This window comes from Amblyomma mixtum, chromosome 8 (genome assembly GCF_055824585.1).
Source record: "Amblyomma mixtum isolate Tamu chromosome 8, ASM5582458v1, whole genome shotgun sequence".
Taxonomy (NCBI): domain Eukaryota; kingdom Metazoa; phylum Arthropoda; class Arachnida; order Ixodida; family Ixodidae; genus Amblyomma; species Amblyomma mixtum.
The window spans coordinates 95856995-95880270 of record NC_143019.1 but is presented as its reverse complement, the minus strand read 5'-3'; the positions used below and the strand labels follow the sequence as shown (position 1 = coordinate 95880270).

At 51.8% G+C, this 23276-nt stretch overlaps 1 protein-coding gene across 1 annotated transcript; it reads left to right on the top strand.

Annotated features, from left to right (window-relative positions):
- Positions 1-4999: 4999 nt before the first annotated feature.
- LOC149333628 (uncharacterized) lies at positions 5000-7235 on the top strand. The gene is made up of 2 exons (XM_089558722.1): positions 5000-6290; positions 6384-7235. Exons 1-2 carry the CDS (start codon positions 5133-5135, stop codon positions 6456-6458), a joined length of 1233 nt encoding a protein of 410 aa, XP_089414848.1. The 5' UTR covers positions 5000-5132; the 3' UTR covers positions 6459-7235.
- The last annotated feature ends 16041 nt before the right edge of the window (positions 7236-23276 follow it).

Genomic DNA, 23276 nt, shown 5'->3' with positions numbered 1-23276 from the left:
CCATATCGAGCCAGAAATGCCAGGGCATCACCACTGAAGGCAAACCATGTATTCAGTGCAAGCATTTACGGAAAGCTCTTCTTAACCAAAGATCAAGAAAACGGTTCAGTCCGACTGGAGTAGCCCGAACTTCAAAGCGTAGAAGAGCACAAGCCCAAGCCACCCGTCGATTAAAAGTCAAGGTAGCACTTTGCACTCAAACTATTGAGAAGCTGAAGAGTCAAAGTGCAGAACTCGAAGAGGGCGTCCTCGCAGACCGGTTGAAAACGCTTCCACCAAAGCAAAGACTTGCTGTTATGCAATGTTATCAAGCCGCTCGCCGCAAATCAACAAAAGGCATGCAGTACAACCAGGACTGGTTGCTAGAATGTATAATAATGAGAATGAAAAGCCCGAGGCTCTATGAGCATATCAGGCGGGAAGGCATACTCATTCTCCCAAGCAGAAGCTGCTTAAAGGTCCACATGCGCAAGTACAGAAGTGGGTTCGGATTTAACCCTGCTATAATCACGGGGATCGCAAAGAGAACTAAATCTATGGATGCATTCAAGTGTCACGGCGGCCTCATCGTGGACGAAATGAAGCTGACGGAATGCTTGAACGTTTGCACAGGAGGGAAAGTGGAAGGTCTGGTTGACTTGGGAAAATTCACTTTGGAAAACGACAGACATCTTCTCTGCGATCACGGTCTCATTATTATGTTTCAGCCTCTCACTGGTTCCTGGCACCAGATACTAGGAGTCTTTGCTTCCCGGGGCAACGTAAAGGCTCCGCTTTTGTCAAAAATTTTGATAGAAGCGGTTTTACTTGCTGAAAAGGCTGGGTTGAAGGTGGATTATATCACGGCGGATGGAGCATCATGGAACCGTTCAATGTGGCGTCTTTTTGGGATTTCCGGCTCCTCGACGTTCATCAAGCCATCTACACCACACCCTGTTGACGCAGCAAGACGCCTCTTCTTCATTTCTGATTTTCCGCATTTGGTAAAATGCGTTCGAAACGGCCTTCTCAAAGCAAGGTATAAAACACCTGAAGGTTCCGTATATATTGAACATATCAGAGCAGCACACAACGAGGATAAGTGTGCGCTTACTCTCAAAGTGATGCCAAAAATCACTGCTGCTCACGTGAACCCGAACAACATTGAGAAGATGAAAGTGAACTTTGCTTTTCATCTTTTCAGTCCGCAAGTGCTTCGTGGCCTGTTCTTCTACCAGAAGCAAATTAAGGAGCGATGGGGTGATCCCGCACCAACGGAAGCCTTTGTTTTGCTGATGTGGAAGCTTATAAAGGCCATGACAGCACGCATACCATCTGAAGGATTAAAACCCGACTCTACAGCTGAGAAGCACATCAAGGATGTACTAAACTATCTAAACAGGTGGGAGGTTCATGCAAAAACTTCACCAGCAGGATTCCTTTCAGCAAGCACTGCCGAGGGGCTAAGAGTCACCCTTCAAGGTACGCTTGATCTAATGAGGTATCTTCATGAGAAACTTGGCTTTAAGTACCTGCTGACGTGCCGACTGAGCCAAGACTGCCTAGAGAAATTGTTTGGAATAATAAGACAATTTTCTGGCTGCAACGACCATCCCACTGCTGCGCAGTTCTTGCTCACCGTGAACTGTCTAAGTTTCTACGATTTGGTTAAAGCGCCGAGCAGCGGAAACTGTGAAGGGGGAGATCTGAAGTTTCTCCTTAGTAGTGAAGATTCAAATCAAGAACTGGATGCATTGCTGGAAGGTGGGAAGATTGAAGAAGCTTCTCAGATTGTAAAGAAGTCCTTAAAGCTTTCTGACCATGAGTACCCTGAGAAGATGAGCGACTCACGGCTGGTATTTTTCATGGCAGGGTATGTTGCCCGCAAGACAATTCTGAAAACTGGGTGCAAGGAATGCAGTGATAAGCTGCTTGTTTCCGCTGATGACGCCAATGAACAGCTGGCCATGTTCACCAAGTTCTGTGACAATGGGGGCCTCATTTACCCTTCGGAAGAGCTATTCGCATTTGTCGATGCCCTCGAGACCACTTTTACGATGTGGTTCAGTTATAACGAGCTCCGCAGTGACAGCTTGGACGAGCTCGTTTCCTGCCTCCAAAACAACAATGTCACACTGGGCTGTGCACAACACGGCCCCAGCCTTAGCAACCAGATCAAAAAGTTCTTTCTAGTCACTCGTCTGCACTTCTACACGAAAGCCCTCAACAAGGAGAGAGCGTCTTCTCGTGAAAAGAAAAAGCACTTGAAGCTTAGGCGCGTCACTTAGCGAGCATCGAAGCCTGAGAATTGTATTTTGAACTGTTTGTGAGAAATTTTTAAAGTTAACTTGTATTTCTGATAAGCGCTCAATAAATAAAATGCTTACTTCAGAGAACACCGAGGAATTTTCTGTTTTGCGTTCTGTAACGCGTGAGCGGGAGAAAATCGGGCAAAGCAAGCTTCCGCCAACCTTCAAAGCGCGCTCAGTTGGATTAACTTCGCACCTTGGAATTGCCAGTGGGTTAGCGTGACTACTCTATTGCTGTTTCCCGCCATGTTCCAAAGAAAATATATGTTACGAAGCATTCTTTTAGCGTTATCGCGTTTTAGACTGCGCATGCAGGGCTGGCGGCTGCGGCGGCGGCTGCTGGAGCTGACGTGTGAACGAGCGTCAGCGCCATCTGGTGGTTTCCTCTCAAGGCGCCACGCGCGAACGGGCGCGGTCGTCACACTTCCCAATTCTAGCCACTGTACCATCGCCGCCGGCCGGGCTGCCAGTGTTATGGACCTTAGGAACATAAACACTTGAGTGCAGTGCGGTCGTGCGGGGACCCTGGGGCGTGCCCCGAATTCCTGTTGTAATAAAGTTTTCTCTCTCTCTCTTAACTTACATCGTTTCAGCATTCGTTAAAGCGAACCATGGAGTAACAGATTTTGTATTATTGTTGCATTATGTGCATTTCCTGAGTATTTTATTCTGCGTTGTTTGTTGCGGTATTTTGTGTACATTACTACCTTTATTTCGTACTTCGTTATTACATGTTTTTTGTTTCCAGTACCTGTGCCTTAATTTCATGCTTGTATCCCCCCTCCTATGTAATACCTTTGCACGATGGTCGTTAGGGGTATTGTAAATGAATAAATAAATAAATTTGCCGGTCCATTCGCGGGAGTTAGGGTTAGGGAGGTGCCGGCCCCCGCAGATTATGTAACGGGGATTGCAATCGTGGAAGTACTAACCCCCACGTTTTGGCCACAAAGGCCGCATCTTTCCTTGACCGGGGTGGGACTGTTGTCCACCCGGTGCCCCAGTGTGCCGCAACGGTAGCACGCTGGCACTGTTGTTTTCGTACTCTTTGACGGGAGTCAGTTCTGCATTCTATTGGACGTAAGGAGAAACGTTATGTCCCTGGAAAGTCAGCACAGCTACGTTAGATTTTCCCAGCTTGAGCACGTGACCTAGTTCACCACCGCGACATTGCACACTATGTTTCAGGGACTCATTAGTTTCAAGGTTATGGACAAAAATCACACCGCGACACACCACCGGTGAAATTGAGGTGTCCGTCAAGCGGGATGCGAAAGTTGGAGGTCCGTTAGTAGCCTTTTAAATACCTCGGGGTTCTGCGTGCCACAGACGATTATGTTTTGTTCGCAATTGGGGAAACAAAAAGCAGATAAGAATTACAATGAAAAAAAATAAGAAAAAAATGGAAACAGTGCACCAGGAAACGCTTTTGCCTTGCAGCACTTTAGAGAGCCAAAGTGGCGCCTGAATTTTTACCGCGCCGATATCCGTCTCCTCCTCCGCCTCCGCACAGGCAGTGTTTGGACGGCCGAACGCTTCCATGTTTATCGTGGTGCTCCCAGTGCATTGTGCGTGAACTGCGACAGCCATGACGTCAAAGCAAGCGTAACCGAAGCTTTTCGCTTGTATATCCAGGCTTAACCAGAGCTAAGCCACTGCCTATTTTTTTGTGTAAAGGGTGTGCTACATTTTCTGCGCTTTACTCTTGTAGATGTTAGGGATGTTTGGGGAAGGCATATTGCGCAGTAAAAATTTTCACTTTTCAGTGGACACCACAGCCGCTTGGTGAACGAAGGGACCGGTAACGGATTGGAATAAGAAAGACTGAAGTTATTTCTCGATTGACGTCTCCAGCGCAGAACTGTTTCAGATAATACAACGCGCTTAAAGGCAGCAAAGACAAGTTCATAAAACTTTGAGGCTCAATTATGAGTGCAATGCGTATGTTGAAAATGAGAACGGTTTACTTCTTTGTTTTGCAAATAATCATTCTAAACATCCCTGCTTTCATATTCGGGATTTTTGTGTGAAATATCAAGGTGTTACTGAGAGTATGTACGTTCTTCGTCTCCGTCACCAGCAGTCTTTCGAGCCTTTGTCTGCTTGAGGCTGACTGCGAAATTAGTTTTGATTTTAGAGTTTCACTTGAAGCATCGGGCCAGACACTGGTACATTCTGACTTCTTGCTTCTTTAAACCACTTCAATACTGCCCACTCAACGTCCTGGGAGCATGTATACTTTTGAGATAATAATCTCGGCAAGCTGGCTCCACTGACGTTTATATCGCTTCAACGCCAAAGATGCACAAGCAAGTAAAGATAACCCCCCCCCCCCCCCCCCCCCGCCAAAGTATTCTGAGAACACAAGTTCCGCCTTAAGGGCATGATGCGATAGCCTTGTTGCATTAACGCCCATATATGCGGAATTGACCATTCTCTAAGCCTGATGCTGCTGAAGCTACGTACGGTTAAACGGACCAGCGGAGCGGCAAACGACGTAGAAGCGCTGCCAGGCGCCTTGTCGAAACGCACGGGACTCAAGTTGCAGTCGTAGTTCTTCGGGACATCATTCTCGCATCGTTCTCGTCGGTCCATCGTCGGCATAGTTTGCGCTCCGAACGAACGGGCAGCAAACCGTAAGTTTCTTGGTGAGCGGAATTCGCCAATCGCCAGCATCATCAGCAAAAATTTCACCACCCACGGATCTGCGAATGTGAGCGCTGAGCGCCATCAATTTTTGGCCCGCCTACGCCCTTTTTCGGGCACCCACGGCCCTTTCTTCTCTGTGACCTCTCCGCCTGAGCTAGGCCTACTCCGACGGACGCTTCCGCCACCAACGCCATCATGGAGGTGCAGGTGCAGGGAGAGGTTCTTAACCCCAACGACTACGACCCAAGGGACTGGACGCACATTCTTAGTGTGCCTGCTCGCTCCAAGGACGTCCTTTCAACAACCCGACGCCAGGAGGGCGCAGCCTCTGCTACCGGTACCCCCAAGTCTCCATGCCTTGAAAAGTCAGCGCACCTGCAAGCAACGCGCACAGCTGCGCAGCGTTCGCGGCAGCAGCCACCGCTTCCTGCTGCAGATTACAAGATCGTTTTTAGATCACGAGGCGGGCTGCAGCTGGACCTGCTTCCACCCCGACAACTACGAGAGGCCATCCTCCAAGCGGCGTCCCAGCTTAAGGAACCAGCGCGTACCCAAATCAGGGTACACCCGGTCAACAACACCTGCACCGTCAGCACGCCCCTAAAGGATGACGCGCTCGCTCTGGTTCGGGTGAACACCATCACACACCAAGGCAAGGAATTCGGCGTAGCACCTTACATAGCCCCGCCGGACGGAGCAGTACGCGGAGTCATCTCCAATGCTTATTGGAATGAGACCCCGTCAGAGCTCCTGCAAGACCTGCTCACCGGCAACCCAGACGCCCTCATCGTGGACGCCCGCCGAATGGGCTCCACGCGTTCCATCTTAATAACTTTCCGGGCTGGACCTGTCCCACGCGCCGTCCTTTATGGAGGAGCCCTCCACAGGTGCACACCCTATCGAGGGCATATAGACGCCTGCACTAACTGCCGCGTCCCTGGTCACCGGGCAGACGTGTGTGTCCACCCAAGATCCCATAAGTGCCCCCGCTGTGGGCAGTCCCACCCAAAGGAAGATGTGCCCTCATGCACCCCCAGCTGCATTCTCTGCGGAGGCCCTCATATGACCGGCACCGGGAACTGCAAGGGACGGGGCCCCAAACTAGCGTCCCCGAAGAACGCTCTCTCTCCTCCGGGTGCATCGCGGCTTTCCCGCTGCGATCAACCAGGCACAGCCAGCAGACGCAGCTCGACGGCTTCCCGGTCGCCTTCTACAAGCCGGCAGAATGGCAGCAAGAACGCCACGCGTCTCACCTGGGCAGACCGCGTTTCCGGCAAAACCCGTCAACCCCCACCACCCCAGTCCTCCCAGGCAGACCCGAGAGACCAGGAACTCAAGGCCTTGCGTGACGAGGTAAGCCGCCTTTCCTCTCTCCTAAGCACCCCCGCCCCCTCCATGCCCCTCAACCCGCACCCCCTGTCATTAATTCGAGCTCATCATCCACAGACACTTCGAGCACCCCTCCTGCAAAGAAACAGCGCACCACAGACGCCACACCCCCTCCCGTGCCCCCAGAAATAGACGCTAAATTAGCAGCACTCGAAGCAAAATTTGACCATAAACTAAAGGAGCTAGACGCCCGCCTCGAGGCCAGATTCAATCACCTTGCCGCCGCCCTCACCGAAAAACTTGAGCAGCGCATGGACGCTATGCTTACCAAGATGATGGAGCTCTTGGAGCATAATCTTACCCATCGCTTCACCCAACTTCAAACCCCCTCCACTCCCCCCATCCTACCTCCACAAGCACAAAACACCTTCCCTGAGCCACACATACCAATTGACACCCGTCTTAATACCCTCCTCAATCCCCCCAACATCCAATATGGCGGGGGGGAACACTAATTATCTCCCCATTATAACTTGGAACTGCCGCGGCTTCCGGGCAAAGCGCGCACCTCTGCAACTTCTCCTTCCCACCATCACACCCACGCCCCACATACTTCTTCTCCAGGAGACTGCACACCGAGCAACTCTCCCCAGCTACACATCTACACACTCGGATACCACTAACACACCCAGGGCGTCCACACTCATCCACCGCAGCCTCACCTACAAAACTCATCACATTACGTCTGAGACGCCATGCGTGATCACGGAAATTATACATCACACACATTCACTTCCTTCTATATTTATAGCAAACATATACCACCCCCCCGTCCCTGCCGATGGCCCCGCTAGAATCACTTCTGCGAAAGCTACACCATCTAGCAGGGAAACATCCCCTACTCATCGGTGGGGACTTCAACAGTCAGCATACTGACTGGGGATACACAACCACGACACATCGAGGTCGCAGGCTCTGGCTGCTCCTGCAGAACCTCCAACTCACTGTGCACAACACGTTTCAGACGCCTACGCGGATCGGCAACAGTGTCAGCATGGACACCAGTCCGGACCTGACGCTGAGCCGCTGTATCCGCGGCGTTACCTGGAACAGAACACAACATACACTGGGCAGTGATCATTACATTATACAAATCACTGTCCCATACAAACCACCCCGTCACGCAAATATGACACACGAACTCATTAACTGGGATGCCTTTCGCGCTGCACGCACCGCCCTCCCAGACACTCCCATCGCAGACATCGATGCATGGGTGCAATCACTCAAGCATGACGTTCACCGCAACACACGACACATTGAAACTACAACCGAAACACCGACCCTTGACACACGCCTAGCCCACCTCTGGGAGGCTTATCACAGCATCCTGGAACGCTGGAAAGGCAACAAACACAACAGAACGCTTAAAAAGCGGCTGGCCGCGCTGCAGACACAAATCCAACAGCACTCTGAGGAGCTCTGTCGATCCAACTGGGGACAGATATGTGACGGCATCGCCGGAAACCTGTCCAGCAAACGTGCATGGCAACTCCTCCGACACCTCATTGACCCCACACGCACCAAATCAGCAGCACAGCACCACGTGACACGCCTCACACATGAACACATTGACGATCCCGACACCCTTCTAGACACACTTCAAACCATGTACACATCTCCAGGCGGCCCCATACCTCTACCGCACTACACAGGACAAGCAAATCCAACACTCGACACCGACATCACGGAGACGGAAGTCAGAGCGGCCCTCCTGACTTTCCGCGCCAACTCCGCACCTGGTGCAGACCAAATCACAAACTCCATGCTCCGTAATCTGGATGACCAATCGATCACCCACATTACGAAATACTTCAACCAGTGCTGGAGGGAGGGTAACCTCCCGCAGTCCTGGCGCCACGCGAAGGTAATATTTATACCAAAACCCAACAAACCACTCACCATTCAAAACCTTCGCCCGATTTCGCTAACCTCATGCCTCGGGAAGCTCCTCGAGCATGTTGTGTTAGCGAGACTCACAAGTCACATGGCGGACAACAATCTCTACCCGCATAGCATGGTGGGATTCCGCCCTCATCTATCCGCACAGGATGCCATGCTGCAACTCACACACGACCTTTTTGACCCGCTTCTTCCAGGTCACACCAAGGCAGTCTTAGCTTTGGATCTCTCCAAAGCTTTTGATCGCATTGAACATCAGGCGATCATGACTGCTCTATCCCCATTGAATGTGGGTGTGCGCACGTATGCCTACATTCAAGCATTCCTGACTGACCGCACGGCTGAGATACACTTCGGGCCTCTGTCTTCCACCTCCTACACACTTCAGAGTATCGGCACCCCTCAAGGGTCCGTCCTTTCCCCCTTTCTCTTTAACATAACCCTCATACCCCTCGCCCGGAAATTGGCAACTATTCCCCACCTCAAGCACACTCTTTATGCCGACGATATCACCCTGTGGACCACCCACGGCAGTGACGGCGACATAGAGAACACCTTACAGGAAGCAGCCACCCTCACCCAAAATTACGCACGGACCATCGGACTGTCTTGCTCCCCAGAGAAGTCCGAACTGCTCCTCATCCGGCCTAAGAACCACCGCTGTCCCCGCTCCCCCATTGCCATTGAATTGAATGGTTACCCGGTACCTGAGGTTGGCACCCTCCGTGTATTGGGCTTGCACATCCAGAACGATGGCAAAAACACCACTACCCTCAAGAAACTCAAGCAGGTTGCAGGCGCGATATCGCACCTCATCCGCAGGGTTTCGGGACATCATAGAGGCATGAAGGAGCGCGACCTATGTCGCCTCATTCATGCCTTTGTCCTCAGCCGTGTACTGTACACTACCCCTTACTTACAACTATCCAAACATGACATAAACGCTTTGGATGCTTTGATTCGCAAGGCATTCAAGGTAGCACTTCATCTTCCCCTCAACACACCCACAGACAGATTACTGGGCCTGGGCCTCCACAACACGATCGGGGAACTGGTGGAGGCCCACCGACAGGCCCAATACATCAGGCTCACAAAAACTTCCACAGGTCGGTATATCCTGGACTCCCTGGGAATCAAAATACCGGCCAACGACCCAACTCTTCTCGCCATCCCAAGATCCCTTCACCGAGAGCTTCTCATCAGGCCGCTCCCGAGGAATATGCACCCGTCCCACCATGAGCAGCGCCGCAGAGCCCGTGCGAAGGCACTCCATCGAGCGTACGGCCCCCAGCCGGACGCCGTATGGGTGGACGCTGCCTGCACGGGTGGTGAAGCGACAGCAGCTGAGGTGGACTCCTCTTCATCCACCCTCTTCACACTACCTCTCCCTCCAGATACGTCCCCAGAGGCTGCAGAGGAAGCCGCCATTGCACTTGCTATAACCCGCACGGAAGCCCGGTATATTTTAACTGACTCTAAAACTGCGATTCTAAATTTTGCTCGAGGCCGAGTTCATGTCCCTGCTTTTGGCATACTGGACTCGCCCGATGCACCCCCCCCCCCCCCCCGCCAAGTGGAGCTGATATGGGTGCCTGCGCACTCCGGGAATCCCGGAAACGAGGCCGCCAACCTTTTAGCCCGAGGTTCTTTAAACCGGGCTCAGGTGGCCTCGGATCGGGGATTCACGAAGGATCGCATGCACTCATTCAGTGAGCTGACCCAGGCATACAGAGCGTCTCGCCAGCTCTACCCCCCGCCCCACCCCTCCCTAGATAACAGACACGCAACACTCTGGCGCAGATTACAAACACATACTCTCCCCTCGCCCCTTACCCTAACCCACTATCATCCCTCCTTCCCCACTCCTGCTTGCGCCCTATGCCCAGAACCCTTCGCTTCTTCCCTCCACATCCTTTCCCTCTGCCCGGCGGACCCTCCCCCGCGGGACCTAGAGAACCTCAAGACCTGGGAGGACTGGGAGACCCTGCTGCATTCGGAGGACCCGGCCGTGCAGACCATCGCCACCGGCCGTGCTGCCAGTGTTATGGACCTCAGGAACATAAACACTTGCGTGCAGTGGGGTCGTGCGGGGACCCTGGGGCGTGCCCCGAATTCCTTTGTAAATAAAGTTTTCTCTCTCTCTCTCTCTCTTGGTGAACGCTCCTTGGATGCGCGCTGCGTTCACCGCTCACCGCGTGATTCCTGCGTCCCCGCACCAACGTTACTAGATTACTTATTCAGTTTGCAAAATCCGACGCCGCGGATGTCGCCCTTGCCTGTACCGCCGAGCGGGGGCGCTCTCGTCGCTGTTTGAGCGGCTTCTCGGCAGAGTAGCCGCGCTGACCAAGAAAAATTGGCGGGGGCTTAGCTTTGGTTAAGCCTGGTAGGTTGCGAAAGCGCGCAGCGCCTCCAACTGAAGGAACGCAGTGCGCCGCGTCTACAGGTCACGCGTATCTACCGGCTTTTTGAGGAAAGGAAATGGCGCAGTAATTCTCTGTCATCTCGGTGGACACCCTAGCCGCACCGTAAGGGAAGGCAGGAACGCCACCACCCGTTCGGCGCGATGCCTTGTTGTTGCGACTGAAAGAAAGAGAACTTGTAGAACGCCGCAGGGCTCGCCATTCTGCGGCATAGGCGCGCTGATTAGCCAACCGCTCTTGCCTTTCTCTTTCTTCGTCTGTCTCCTCGGCACGGCGCCGGCGTTTGCGCGCAGCACGTCGCTCCAGCGACGCCTTGTACAACTCCTGAGGAGTCGGCGTTCCTGGCCTGGTTGTAGACGCGTGTGCGTATGGGCTCCGGCCATTTCTCCTATTTTGACCGACTTTTGACCTTCCGCCGAATCTTATTGTGTCTCCCGAAGTTCACGAAGGTGCTCGGCACCTGCCCAGCCCAATTTCGGGACCGGCACTCCGTTTTTGTGACCTGCATGGACAGTTCTTTCCACCGAGCCCAGCGCCAGCCTCGCTAAGCCTACCGCCGCTGGCGATAGGCTCTGCTTCGCAGCCGGGCCCAGTGCTTCACCAAGCATGGACGTCGTCACCGTAGAGGGGGAGGATCTAGCCCCTCAAGATTATATACCCACGGACTGGACCTACGTAGCCCGCTGCTATGAACGCGGCTCCACCGCTTCTTCATCGAAACGCACTCCCAAGCCACCGCTGACGGAGTCGCCTTCCGCGTCCGCCCAGCATACCGCGTCCCAGCAGCTACCTCCCTCCACGTCACGAAAGCTACGTCGAGGTGCTCCGTCGCTGCCACGTCTCCCTCTTGAAGACTTTAAAGTCATCATTCGCCCTCGCGGGGCCTCAATCTGCGTGCCTGGGGCGAGAACGCTCTTCGCAGAGCAATCACCTCAAGACTTGGTGAATACAAGGGGGGGTACTGCGCACAAAAAGACAAGGACAAGAAGATAACACAACAAGCGCAGACTCGCGACTAACTTTATTTGAAAACACGATACTCCTTTTATAGTTTCAAACTGTCACATCACACACATGTGGAAACCAAAAACCTTTCTTCATTCTGATACAGTTTGATAGACGGGTCACTTACGCAATCTTTATCCTTCAGTTTGATACAGAACGCCTCCGCCAACTCACGCGCCACCTGGTCACGGCTCCTCCTCAAAACTTTTGTATCTGTCAGCAAAGGCAGGCAAGGGTTATTGCGCGTAGCATCCGGGCATGCGCCACAATGCAGGGGTAAATTCGACCCTGTCCCTGATTTCATGGAAAGCTGGTGCTCTCTTAAGCGCTCATTCAGACATCGGCCTGTCTGGCCGATGTATACCCTGCCACAGGTAAGGGGAATCTGGTATACCACACCCGTCTGGCACCTGACAAATCGAGTGGCATGACGCTTCTCCAGATTCCCCTTACCAGATTCCCCTTACCTGTGGCAGGGTATACATCGGCCAGACAGGCCGATGTCTGAATGAGCGCTTAAGAGAGCACCAGCTTTCCATGAAATCAGGGACAGGGTCGAATTTACCCCTGCATTGTGGCGCATGCCCGGATGCTACGCGCAATAACCCTTGCCTGCCTTTGCTGACAGATACAAAAGTTTTGAGGAGGAGCCGTGACCAGGTGGCGCGTGAGTTGGCGGAGGCGTTCTGTATCAAACTGAAGGATAAAGATTGCGTAAGTGACCCGTCTATCAAACTGTATCAGAATGAAGAAAGGTTTTTGGTTTCCACATGTGTGTGATGTGACAGTTTGAAACTATAAAAGGAGTATCGTGTTTTCAAATAAAGTTAGTCGCGAGTCTGCGCTTGTTGTGTTATCTTCTTGTCCTTGTCTTTTTGTGCGCAGTACCCCCCCTTGTATTCACCATGATTGACCGACTAGCCCAACAACGTACGCTCTTAAACCTCAAGCCTTCGTTTGACTTACTCCGATACCGCAGAGGACCGCCTTCGGGTGAATTTCATTCACAACACCCTCACCTTTAGCACCCGAACCGGGACCGCGCCATCACTTACACGAAGCTACAGGAAATCATCCTGGGTCCGACAAGCCACCCAGTTGCCACCTATTCGGCCCCACCAGGCGCATATGTCCGAGGTAACATTCACCACCAATACATGGATGAGACCCAGGAGGAAATCACGGAGTACGTGATACCACAGAATCCAGAACACTGCATTCTCTACGCCCGCCGTTTAGGCAAGACCCAATCTATTGTCATCACTTTCGCAGGGAGAAAGGTCCCCCGCCAAGTCTCCTACGCAGACAGTGCTGTGCTCTGCTACATCTTCAAGAACGAAGTGGTAGCCTGCCTTAACTGTCGCAAAACGGGACACCGAGAGGACGTTTGCCCGTCTCCCAAGCTCTCCAAGTGTCCTCACTGCGGAGTTTGCGACCCTGACGAGGCCCATGAATGCACCCCCACTTGTGTAGTTTGTTCTGGTCCTCACCAGACTGGTTCCTCCAAGTGTAAACGCCGCTACAAAAAGCCTGCTGCCGTACTGAAACGCCAGCTACAAGCTGACTCCGACAGTGCCTTCACCTCCCATCGTTCCCGATCCCGGGCCCGTCGCCAAGGGTCTGGATACACCTCGGCCAAAATGGATTCTAACCGCTCCTCCTCCTTTTACCGGCGCTCCAGCCGGAATCGCTCCCGGTCCTTCCCACCCCTGGACTCCAAGTCGCCTCCTCACCGAGAGCCCTCCACGAAAAACCAGGTGAGCTGGGCAGCTGCGGCTTCTCACTCTCAGCAATCTCAGTCTCGTGATTAAGAGCTGCAAGCTCTGCGCGACGAGATAACAGCCCTTAAAGCTACCAATCATAGACTCCAACAAGAAAACGCTTCTTAAAGCGTCCGCCCTTTGCACCCGATCCACCACCTCAAACAAATGCCACTCTACCGCTTCAACCTGTTCCTACCATCTCACCTCCGGCGCCATCATCTACTCCGCCGCAACCCAAAGATACTACCTCTAGTCCCCCCTCTAAGCGGAAAGCTACCTCCCGCTCAGAACGATACGTTAATTTTATCGACCTCGAGGAATTGGAGGCTCGCCTAGAGGAAAAATTAGAGGCTAAAATTGATGCTAAGCTCGAAGCGAAATTTGTTGAGTTCTCCCAACAAATCCAACAGCAAATGCTCCAGTTCCAACAACAAATGCAGCAGCAAATCCAACAAGAACTTAACACCCTCCTGCAACAGATCCAAACACGCGTCACAGGCCTTGAAGCTAGGGGAGACGCAACGGCCGCCCTCCACACGACGCGCGTTAAACCATACGGTTGCTTGCCGCACGATCCCGCCACCCAATCCATCTTAGCTTCACCCACGCTTCACCATGACGCCCCGCCATCTACTTAATGTGTGGCAATGGAACTGCAGGGGATTTCGCCGCAAGCGACGCAACCGGCAACAGTATGTCCAAAATTCCGACATCCCCTCTGATATCATCGCCCTTCAGGAAACTCATGACCCCAGTGAAACTACCTGGCTATAAACCATGCTCCCCCTAGATTTCACCACTCCCGACACCGCTATTTTGGTTCAACGCAACCTGACGGCCGTCCAACACTCCATAGACGACGTTGGCGTAGACTGCGTCTTGCTCGAACTCCTCCCTCGTAAAAGGGGCGACCAAAGCCTCTTCATTCTTAACCTTTATAGCTCTCCAGAAGACAGAGGACGCGACATCAACACCCTTCTTTCCCGGGTCAACAGGCTCGCGCACCATTCCGGTCTCGTCATTGTAGGAGATTTCAATGCCCACCATCCCGCTTGCGGTTACCGCACCGCCAACCGAGAGGGTAACACTCTGTGGTTGCGAGCACAGAAACTGGGCTTCACCCTTGTTACTGACCCTCACACTCCCACCCGCGTAGGAAACAGCGTGTCTGTTGACACTTCACGTCATATGACATTCTGCAAAAACTTACGGTTCGATCAGTGGCTCAACACTGGGAATACCCTCGGCAGCAACCACTATCTCCTCGCGACCACCCTCAGCATGTCCCCGTTCCGCCGGAGAGGTCGCCCGACCCTAATCACGGATTGGGACAAGTTTCGTTCCCTACGTGCTCAGAACGCCCCTACCCGGATTAATAACCTGGACGAGTGGATCTCCAAACTGCAGGCAGATGTCTCTGCTACTACTCAAGAATCACCTATCACGGCTGATCAATCCAATACAGACAGCCGTCTCCTCCTCCTCCACAAAAAAGCGCCACAATAGAACTCTTCGGCGTAGAGTAGCTCAGATAGACAAACAGATTGAGGCGCACACTATCGCACTGACTACCCAGCAATGGGGTCAAGTTTGTGACAACACGCGTGGACAGCTCGGGCTAACTCGCACCTGGCACCTTTTCCGTTACCTTTTAGACCCAGACTGTTGCAAAACATCCCAACGAGACAGCATTTCCCGCATAGTCCATAAACACCCCGGCTCAGACCAAGATCTTCTCGATGAACTTCGTGTACGCTATCTCAATACTACTACCCCGGACCCTCTCCCTCCTACATGGGCGGTGCCAACCCTGCCCTCAATCAGGAGATTTCGGAAGCTGAGGTAAGATTCGCTTTCACTGAGCTCCGTCCTAACTCTGCCCCGGGACCGGACGGCATTTCCAACAAAACTCTCCGTAATTTAGGTCACCCGTTCATTGAGGCCCTCACTGCCTTTATGAATTATTGCTGGAGAGAGGGTAAAATCCCCGCAACATGGAAACATGCACGCGTGACTTTCATACGGAAGCCAGGCAAACAACTAGCTCTCGAAAACCTCCGCCCCATCTCCCTCACTTCCTGTGCTGGGAAACTGATGGAGCACGTCATTCTCAACCGTCTCAATAATTACATTGAAGAAAACCATATCCTACCTCGCACCATGATTGGCTTCCGCTCAAATCTCTCTATGCAAGACATTATGCTCCAGCTCTCACGAGAGATACTGTGCCCCTCTACCAGAGCGGGCCAAAAGGCTATTCCAGGGCTTGATTTAACTAAAGCATTTGGCAGAGTCTCGCACGGAGCTATTCTCACTAACCTCTCCCTACTAAACCCTGGTCACCGTACCTACGAGTATATACGTACTTTCCACTCTAGTCGTACAGCTGAACTTAGCTTTGGCTCTCTCCTCTCAGACCCTACAAACCTCGGTAGCAATGGCACCCCCCAGGGATCCGTTCTTTCCCCATTTCTTTTTGATGTCGCCTTGCTCACGCTACGTTCTAAATTAGACGCTATCCCCCGGCTACCCCATACCTTATACGCAGACGACATTACCCTCTGGGCTTCAACAGGCAACGATGCTGAGGTTGAATCCGCACTTCAACAAGTGGTCGATGTCATTGAGCGCCATGTAGCCGCAGCCGAGCTCTCGTGCTCCCCCCAGAAGTCCGAGCTGCTGCTCATCCGAGGTCAACCCGGCCTCCACGGCCATCCTCCCATCTGCATTACACCTAGTGGTCAGCCCATACGCGAAGTATCCACCATTAGGGTATTGGGGCTCCTCATCCAGAGCAATCGGAAAAACACCGACACTCTAGCTAAACTTACAGTCTCTGTATCGCAGACCATTCGTCTAATTCGTCGCATTGCTAATAAACATAGAGGCATGCCAGAGGCTGTCCTCCGACGTCTTGTTCAGGAGTTTGTTGTCAGTCGCCTCACATATACCCTCCCTTACCTCTACCTTAGCTGCCAGGAGCAGGACCGCGTTGACTGCCTTATTCGACAGGCATACAAGGCGGCTCTTCATCTCCCCCACCGGACCCCCACGTATAAGCTACTGGCATTAGGGGTCTACAACACTGTGGCGGAGCTCTCGGAAGCTCATCTCACTTCTCAGTACGAGCGTCTCACTCACACCTCCACGGGACGTCACATACTCGACAAGCTTGGAATAGGCTTCGAAACAACCGCACCCGACAGGGTCCAGCTTCCACACCATATCCGCAGTAACCGTATCGTTACCCCTCATCCTGAAAATATGCACCCAGAGTATCATGTCGCTCGCCGCAAGCACAGGGCTAAGTCTCTGCACAGAAAGTATTTAACAGATCGGACAGCAGTCTATGTCGACGCCGCCGAATACCCCGACCGCGAAGCTTTTTCGCTCGCGGTTGTAAACTACTGTGGACGACCGCTAGTTGCGTGCTCCATTCCCGTCAGATCGCCTGAAGAGGCCGAGGAGGCGGCAACAGCCTTGGCGATGGTTTCCAGCTCTGCAGAAACCATCTTCAGCGACTCTAAATCTGCGATTCGTAATTTTGCCAAAGGCCGGGTCTCCCCTGTTACCCTCTCTCTCCTCCACTCCACCAAACTTCAACTCCGCCCGATACAATTGATCTGGGTCCCTGCGCACTCATCGCATCCAGGGAACGAGGCGGCCCACAATTATTCCCGAGGATTCGTCGACTGGCATGTGGTGTCGCCCGTCCTGCGGACGGCGAGGATCGTATGGTTACATTTCATGACATAACCATGCACTACCGCTTAGGTAGACTTCTATATCCTCCCGCGCATATTTCTCTCACTAAACCCCAAGAAGTTGCGTGGAGGCAGCTCCAAACGAACACCTTCCCCAACCCCGCGATATATGCCCGCATATACCCTGGGGTCTACTCCCCTTCCTGTCAACTGTGTGGCCAACATACTACTCTATCCCACATACTCTGGGCTTGCCCTCTGGACTCCCCCCCTCGAGGCTTGCAGCTCTCGAATCCAGACCAGTGGGAGGCCGCATTGCTCAGTTCCGACTCAGACACAAAGATCCGGGTTGTGGCAAGAGCCCTAGAAGTCGCCGAACGCCACGGGCTCATGGCCACTTGATGGCGCAGTAACTCCACACCGTCATTTGTCGACGAAAATAAAGTTTATCCTCCTCCTGCTGTACAACTTCTCAGACATGACTAAGCGGAGCGCGCCTGCAGCGCCCCGTGTATCCTCTCCTAGCGAGCGCCCTCACGCGGCGGGCCGAGGAGGCCGTCACGTGGTAGCCGCCGCGCCGAGCGATGGAACGACTACGGCCGAAGACAAGAGCCCTAGAATTGGGGCCCCTGCTCTCCTCTGGTCGTGACGTCACGCTGTCACGTGGTCGTGCCACGTGACAGCGAGGGAACGACCTCCGCCGACGGTAGAAAAGTGCTAGCAATATTGCTTTCGCAACAAAAGTATCTCTATGCGTTCGTGGTGACCACGTCAGCAAAGGCTACAGCGAAGCGTTTTTGTGCCAGGCGTTCCTTTGTTGGGTTAAACTGCGCTGAATGCGCTGAAAGTTGATCGCTGCTCCTCTGTGTCCTTATCAGATTTATTTAAGTGCGTTTAGAGCGACGCAGCTTGTGCGGCGTTGGCTCCGGCTGCAACTCAACACAGAAGCGCAACAGCGTCGGTGCACCCGGGCTATGCGTCCGTGAGTCGGTGCGGCCGAGCTGTCGGCCTGTCTGCTCCCAAACCAAGGCAAGATAAGCGTTCTACGTAATGTGCGACCGCAATTCACACTGACCATCGCCAAGGCTGCAAACATTTTCTGCAAAGTGCGGGAAGAGCTAGAGGAGTGCAGCCTTGCTCGCTTGGGTTGCGCTGCGCACGTGTCGGCATTCACTTGTCAGATACTGAACTTTGTTATTGCTATAAGAATGCACTTTTTCTCTAGCACGTCTCTTGTCTCTTGTAAAAGCACGTCTCTTGTAACTGTTTGTCCGCTTGAAAGTGGCTCCCATTAAGATGTATTGGTTTTTTTTCCTATATGAATTGAATAAACTGATTTCAATCTGACCTGCGCTATTACCGTCATTTTTCGCGTTTTATGACCTTAATAACTTCAAAGTTTCACGGTGGTAGTCCTGCATCCTGCATCTCCCTTTTAAAAAGCCCGTATGCATCGTTGACTGCCTCGCTCCAAACCGATGGTACTTTGCCTTAGGTTTCGATATTTTCAGCAACATGCGACTTATTTACCGTGTTGTGGCTCGCCGTAAGCAAAGAGTCATTCAGTTTGTAGGGAAGTAAATGAAACAAGAAACTATACCCGACCAAGATCCACATGTCTCATCGAAATAGCTAATGATTCAGACATCCAGATCGTACCTCTGCCGCCCAGGACCGTTCGCGCAGCCTTAATGTCACTGTAGTTGCACCTTCAGAATAATATTTGCGCACTATCTTGAAAGTACCTTCGTTAAACAGGAATTGCCGGCGTATAGTGGCGTGAAAAACGGCGCACTCGTCTCATCGCAATAGTTCGCTTGGTTTGGTTTGGTTTATGGGGTTTAACGTCCCAAAGCGACTAAGGCTATGAGAGACGTCGTAGTGAAGGGCTCCGGAAATTTCGATCACCTAGGGTTCTTTAACGTGCACCGACATCGCACAGTACACGGGCCTCTAGTTCGTGTGACGAGAGACCGTCCAGAGCGGGCCAACAGCGTCGAAAGCGCCACCTCACGAGAGGGAACCGAATGGGGCCACGTTTGGCCGTCGAACTGCAGCGGAGTTTGCAAACTGACCAGGTAATCTAGTAACGTTGTCCCCGCACGGCCCCACTGCGCTCGAACGAGACGAGCGGGGCGCACTGCCGTCGCGCGCTATCTCGGGGCATTGGCGCACATTGCGAGGAGGAGGAGGAAGAGGAGGAAGGAGTGGTTTTAGAGGGCGCCACCTGATGGCGCTACGTGCTCGCCAAGCGAAGAGAAGAAGTAGCGGAAGCGTACTTTGCTACTCGCTTAACTGCGACTTCCATGCGAAACTATCGAGCTGGCGTGGCAGTGACACATGTTCGCTCTTGACGTTTGGGAGCGTAGCGCAGAACATATGTTTGCGATCTGTTGTGATCTGTGAAAGCACGCAATAAAGACAAAAAAGGAGCTGGCGCGGCGGACTCGTTAGCGTGCTCATCTCGCACTCCGGAGGCCCTGGACCGATTCCCCAACTCGACCAATTACCTACTCGGCTTTATTTATTAATGCTTCTGGGATTCTTCGCTCGTGGCCAACGCCCCCGACGACGACACTGGCATTTCTGCGACACAGGACCCTTAACGCTATCTCTTTAAAATTACAGCTGATTTGCGCAGTTAATCAATCAAATGCGAAGTAGGTGCGCTAGCACTGCTTACCCCTGCCATACTTTCATGAGCGACGCAAAGTGTACCAGGGTTCTATGAGGCCGCTCCGCCTACTCATCCGCTGTGACCAGCGACGCGGCGTCGCCACCGTCTCCGCCCTACATCTCATTACTTCAAACAGCCGTCTTAAGGACCTTGGGGCGGTGAACAGTTTCCGGGCACTCCAAGAGGCGCACCTTACAAACCAGTTCACGCGCTTGTTGGAAACGGAGTCTGGTCGCCGCCTTTTTGCTCGACTCCATGGTCGTGATTTTTCGCTCACAAAGTCGGCAACGCCGGCGCCTGTTTTTCTAGGTAACGGGTAATTTAACGCCGTCCCGTTAAAATGCAACGCGAGCATTGAAGTTGCGTCCAGAAGCCCTAAAACAATGGAAGCAGACAGCGGTGGAGAGCTTATTTCAGGAAACTTGTCTTTTCGGCATTTTTACCTTTTTTGTCAACATTAGTCTTCGCGTTTAGGGCCCTCCTTACGCTGGGCATGGCGCACATCGGCGGCAGCATGTCGCTGTTGGCTTCAAGCATTTACCCATGACTTAAGCCCATCACCGACAATCTGAACACTGCAGCCGGCGATGGCGGAGCTAATAGATGAGCTTTGAGTGTAATGACAGGTTTGCAGAAAGCACCAACATCTAGAGTGATGTGATCATACCTAAGTGTCTGAGCGTGCGTACGTCCATGCCCTTGTTTTTTCCAGCTGCTTAGATGTTTGCAGTTGCATTTAATTTTTCCAAAGCTTGCTGTTCTCGTTTCCTGAATCACTGAGTGTTTTTCATCCGTTCCCTCTCCCATTGTTCTGCTTGCTGGTGCATATTCCTGCACACTCGAGCTTGCAAAATACTTCGGAATTATACTGGCATTAGCAATAGAATACCTTCGAAGACCGAATGAAATGCCGTATTATTCGCTTCGAATTTTACAACTTGATTATATTCACAACGACGTAAGAATACAGCGAACTTATGCGAGATATCGAGAACTTTTTCTGTCTGAACAGGAAGGTGCAGAAAATAGCTGAAAATGGTCACATCCTTTAGCCGCACTGGGACCGGCGAGGCCGATGGGGAGTACCAAGGCTTTTGAGATGCGGCAAGGCCTGTGAGGATCGGCAAAGGCTATGAGGACCGCTAAGGACTATGAGAAGCGGCAGGGCCTATAAGGAGCGACAAGGCCTATGTGAAGCGGCACAACCAATCAGAAGCGGCGAAGTGTCTCAGATGTGGCAAGGCTAAAGAAAAGCGGCAAAGCCTGTGAGATGTGGCAACGCCTACGAGAAGCGGCAAAACGTATGAGAAGCGGCAGCGCCTATGAGAAGCGGCAAGGCGAAGTTGCAGAAAAATTCTTGCTGTTTCGAATTCCGAACACGGTCTCAGCCAGCCCGGGGCAGTCAAGAAAATTTGTAAGAAGCCGATAAATATCGCTGCTGCTTTTCTGGGAATTTTCGCTTCAATTGTATTTTATTGGTTCTTTCCGCGCCGTCAAGAGGAAACAGCAAGAGTAAATATACTTACAGTTTTTGTAGGTGGTGCTGTTCGAGGATTTTTTATGCGCATATTTGTGTTCACCTCACCCTTTGCACCTTGATTGTCTGATTCTGGTCTCACACACAGTGCGACTCATTTTCAGAGCCTAAAAAGAACTTCCACTGTGTTCCTTAAGGTAAGCACAAGCAGTTTGATGTTCAGTGTCTTAAGAACAACTGAACAACTGCTGGCTCCAAACTGAGTGGCAGCTTGAAGTGGGCCGCGCAGGGAAGCATGCATGACACACAAACCGGAGGAAGACTAAAAACCTTAACAGGTGGCACAAGCGTGTGTGCTCAATCTATCTTCCCTGAAATTTTCTTCGAGCTTATATTGAAGCCAGTGGCGCTGGTGGGCTGACTGGAGTTTTTGTTTTTCAAGAAAACGTCTGAGATTGTGGAACTGATGAAAACAAATCAGCAGATTAGGCTGCTAATATAGCTTTTCCAAGAAACTCGACTTCGCTGTTCTGTGCTTCTAATAGCAATATGCAGACATCAGACATTAAAATTATTGGCTTACAATTTAGTTCTTCCCATTGGGAGCTCCAGTTGGAGCCAATTGCAAGCTCCAACTGGAATGTCGAATTGAATACTTCAATCGCGCCTCCAAGCTGGACAATCTAATGGAAACGGATTGGGGCTGCCCATTAGATTTATCGATTCATCAGTCCGATTGGCTGACTTGCTAGTCCATTTCATTCTGACCGGAGCAAACTGGATCCAATCAAAATTTTTCACCAATTGCAGTAAATGCTTTCTTTGTATGTGTTGGCCCGTTTTTAACACTCAAGCGATATTTAGACTATTCGTGTTCAGCGTGAAAACAAGCTTGACGATCCAATTGGAGTTCCATATTGATACAACTGGAGCCAATTGGAACTTCATGAACCCGTTGGACCCAATAGGGGTGTCCAGCTAGCAATGAAGAAAAAACTGCCGGAAGTGTGAAAACCAACAGTACTCCCCATTTGCAAACAAGCTGACTCAACGGGACAGCTCGGTTTGATTCGCGAATCAGCTGGCTTCCTACTGAGTCGAGTTCACTCCAGTTATAAAGCCCATTTGGACCGATTGGTTTTCATCGGCTGGGTAGCGTCGTCCTGTCGTCTGCTAGTATCGTCGATTCGAGATGCAAAGGACTCTTCTTTTTTAAACGCCTCTCCCTAATGCTTTGCTGGTCTCCTCTGGCAGTTAGCGGCGCTGTTAACGGCGTAACCAGTTGGCATTGCGGTGGACAAAGACGGTAATGTCGAAAAGAAGAAAAGCTAATCAAAAACTGAAACTGATAAACCGTTTAGTGTCCAATTTCCTGCATTGCCAAACGGTAACTTCCAGAACGTGGCCGCTTAGTTCCGGTGGCTTCGTTTTCGAGCGTCTGATGCGCCCTCCAGCCTTCTAGTGCAGATCTATTGCTTCATTCGATGTAATGAGCCCACAAGTGCGCATGAGGTTTGAAAAGGTTGCCACATTGTTGTATATTGTGTCAATCAGCAAAGCCCTACGAAGTCAAAATGTGTTGATTTCTTGTCAGGTTCACATTCCAAATAAGGTCACACTACCCTCAGTCTACAAATGATATAACAGTTTCTTGCTAAAGAGCGGTGACTTTGTATGGGTATTGAGAGCCAAACTCTTCAGTTTCAAAAGGGCACTTCCAAGTTTTATTATTGCCGGTATAAGCATGCCTAAAAAATGACCTAAGTAACTTAGGAATATCGGAAGCCTGATCTCCTAAAAATAGAAAAGGTTTGGCAATGGTACATAGTGGTGTAGTATTCCGGAAATACTTTAAGTGTTCAAAGCTTGAAATTTTTCTGTAACGAACTTGTTTTCGAGAGTTTCATAATAAACCACGTAATATAGTTTCCGCAGCGTGTATGACAAAAGTTTCAGCGGCCGCTGCGGAAAGATATCGGCTTAAGGTCTTTTGGACACGTCT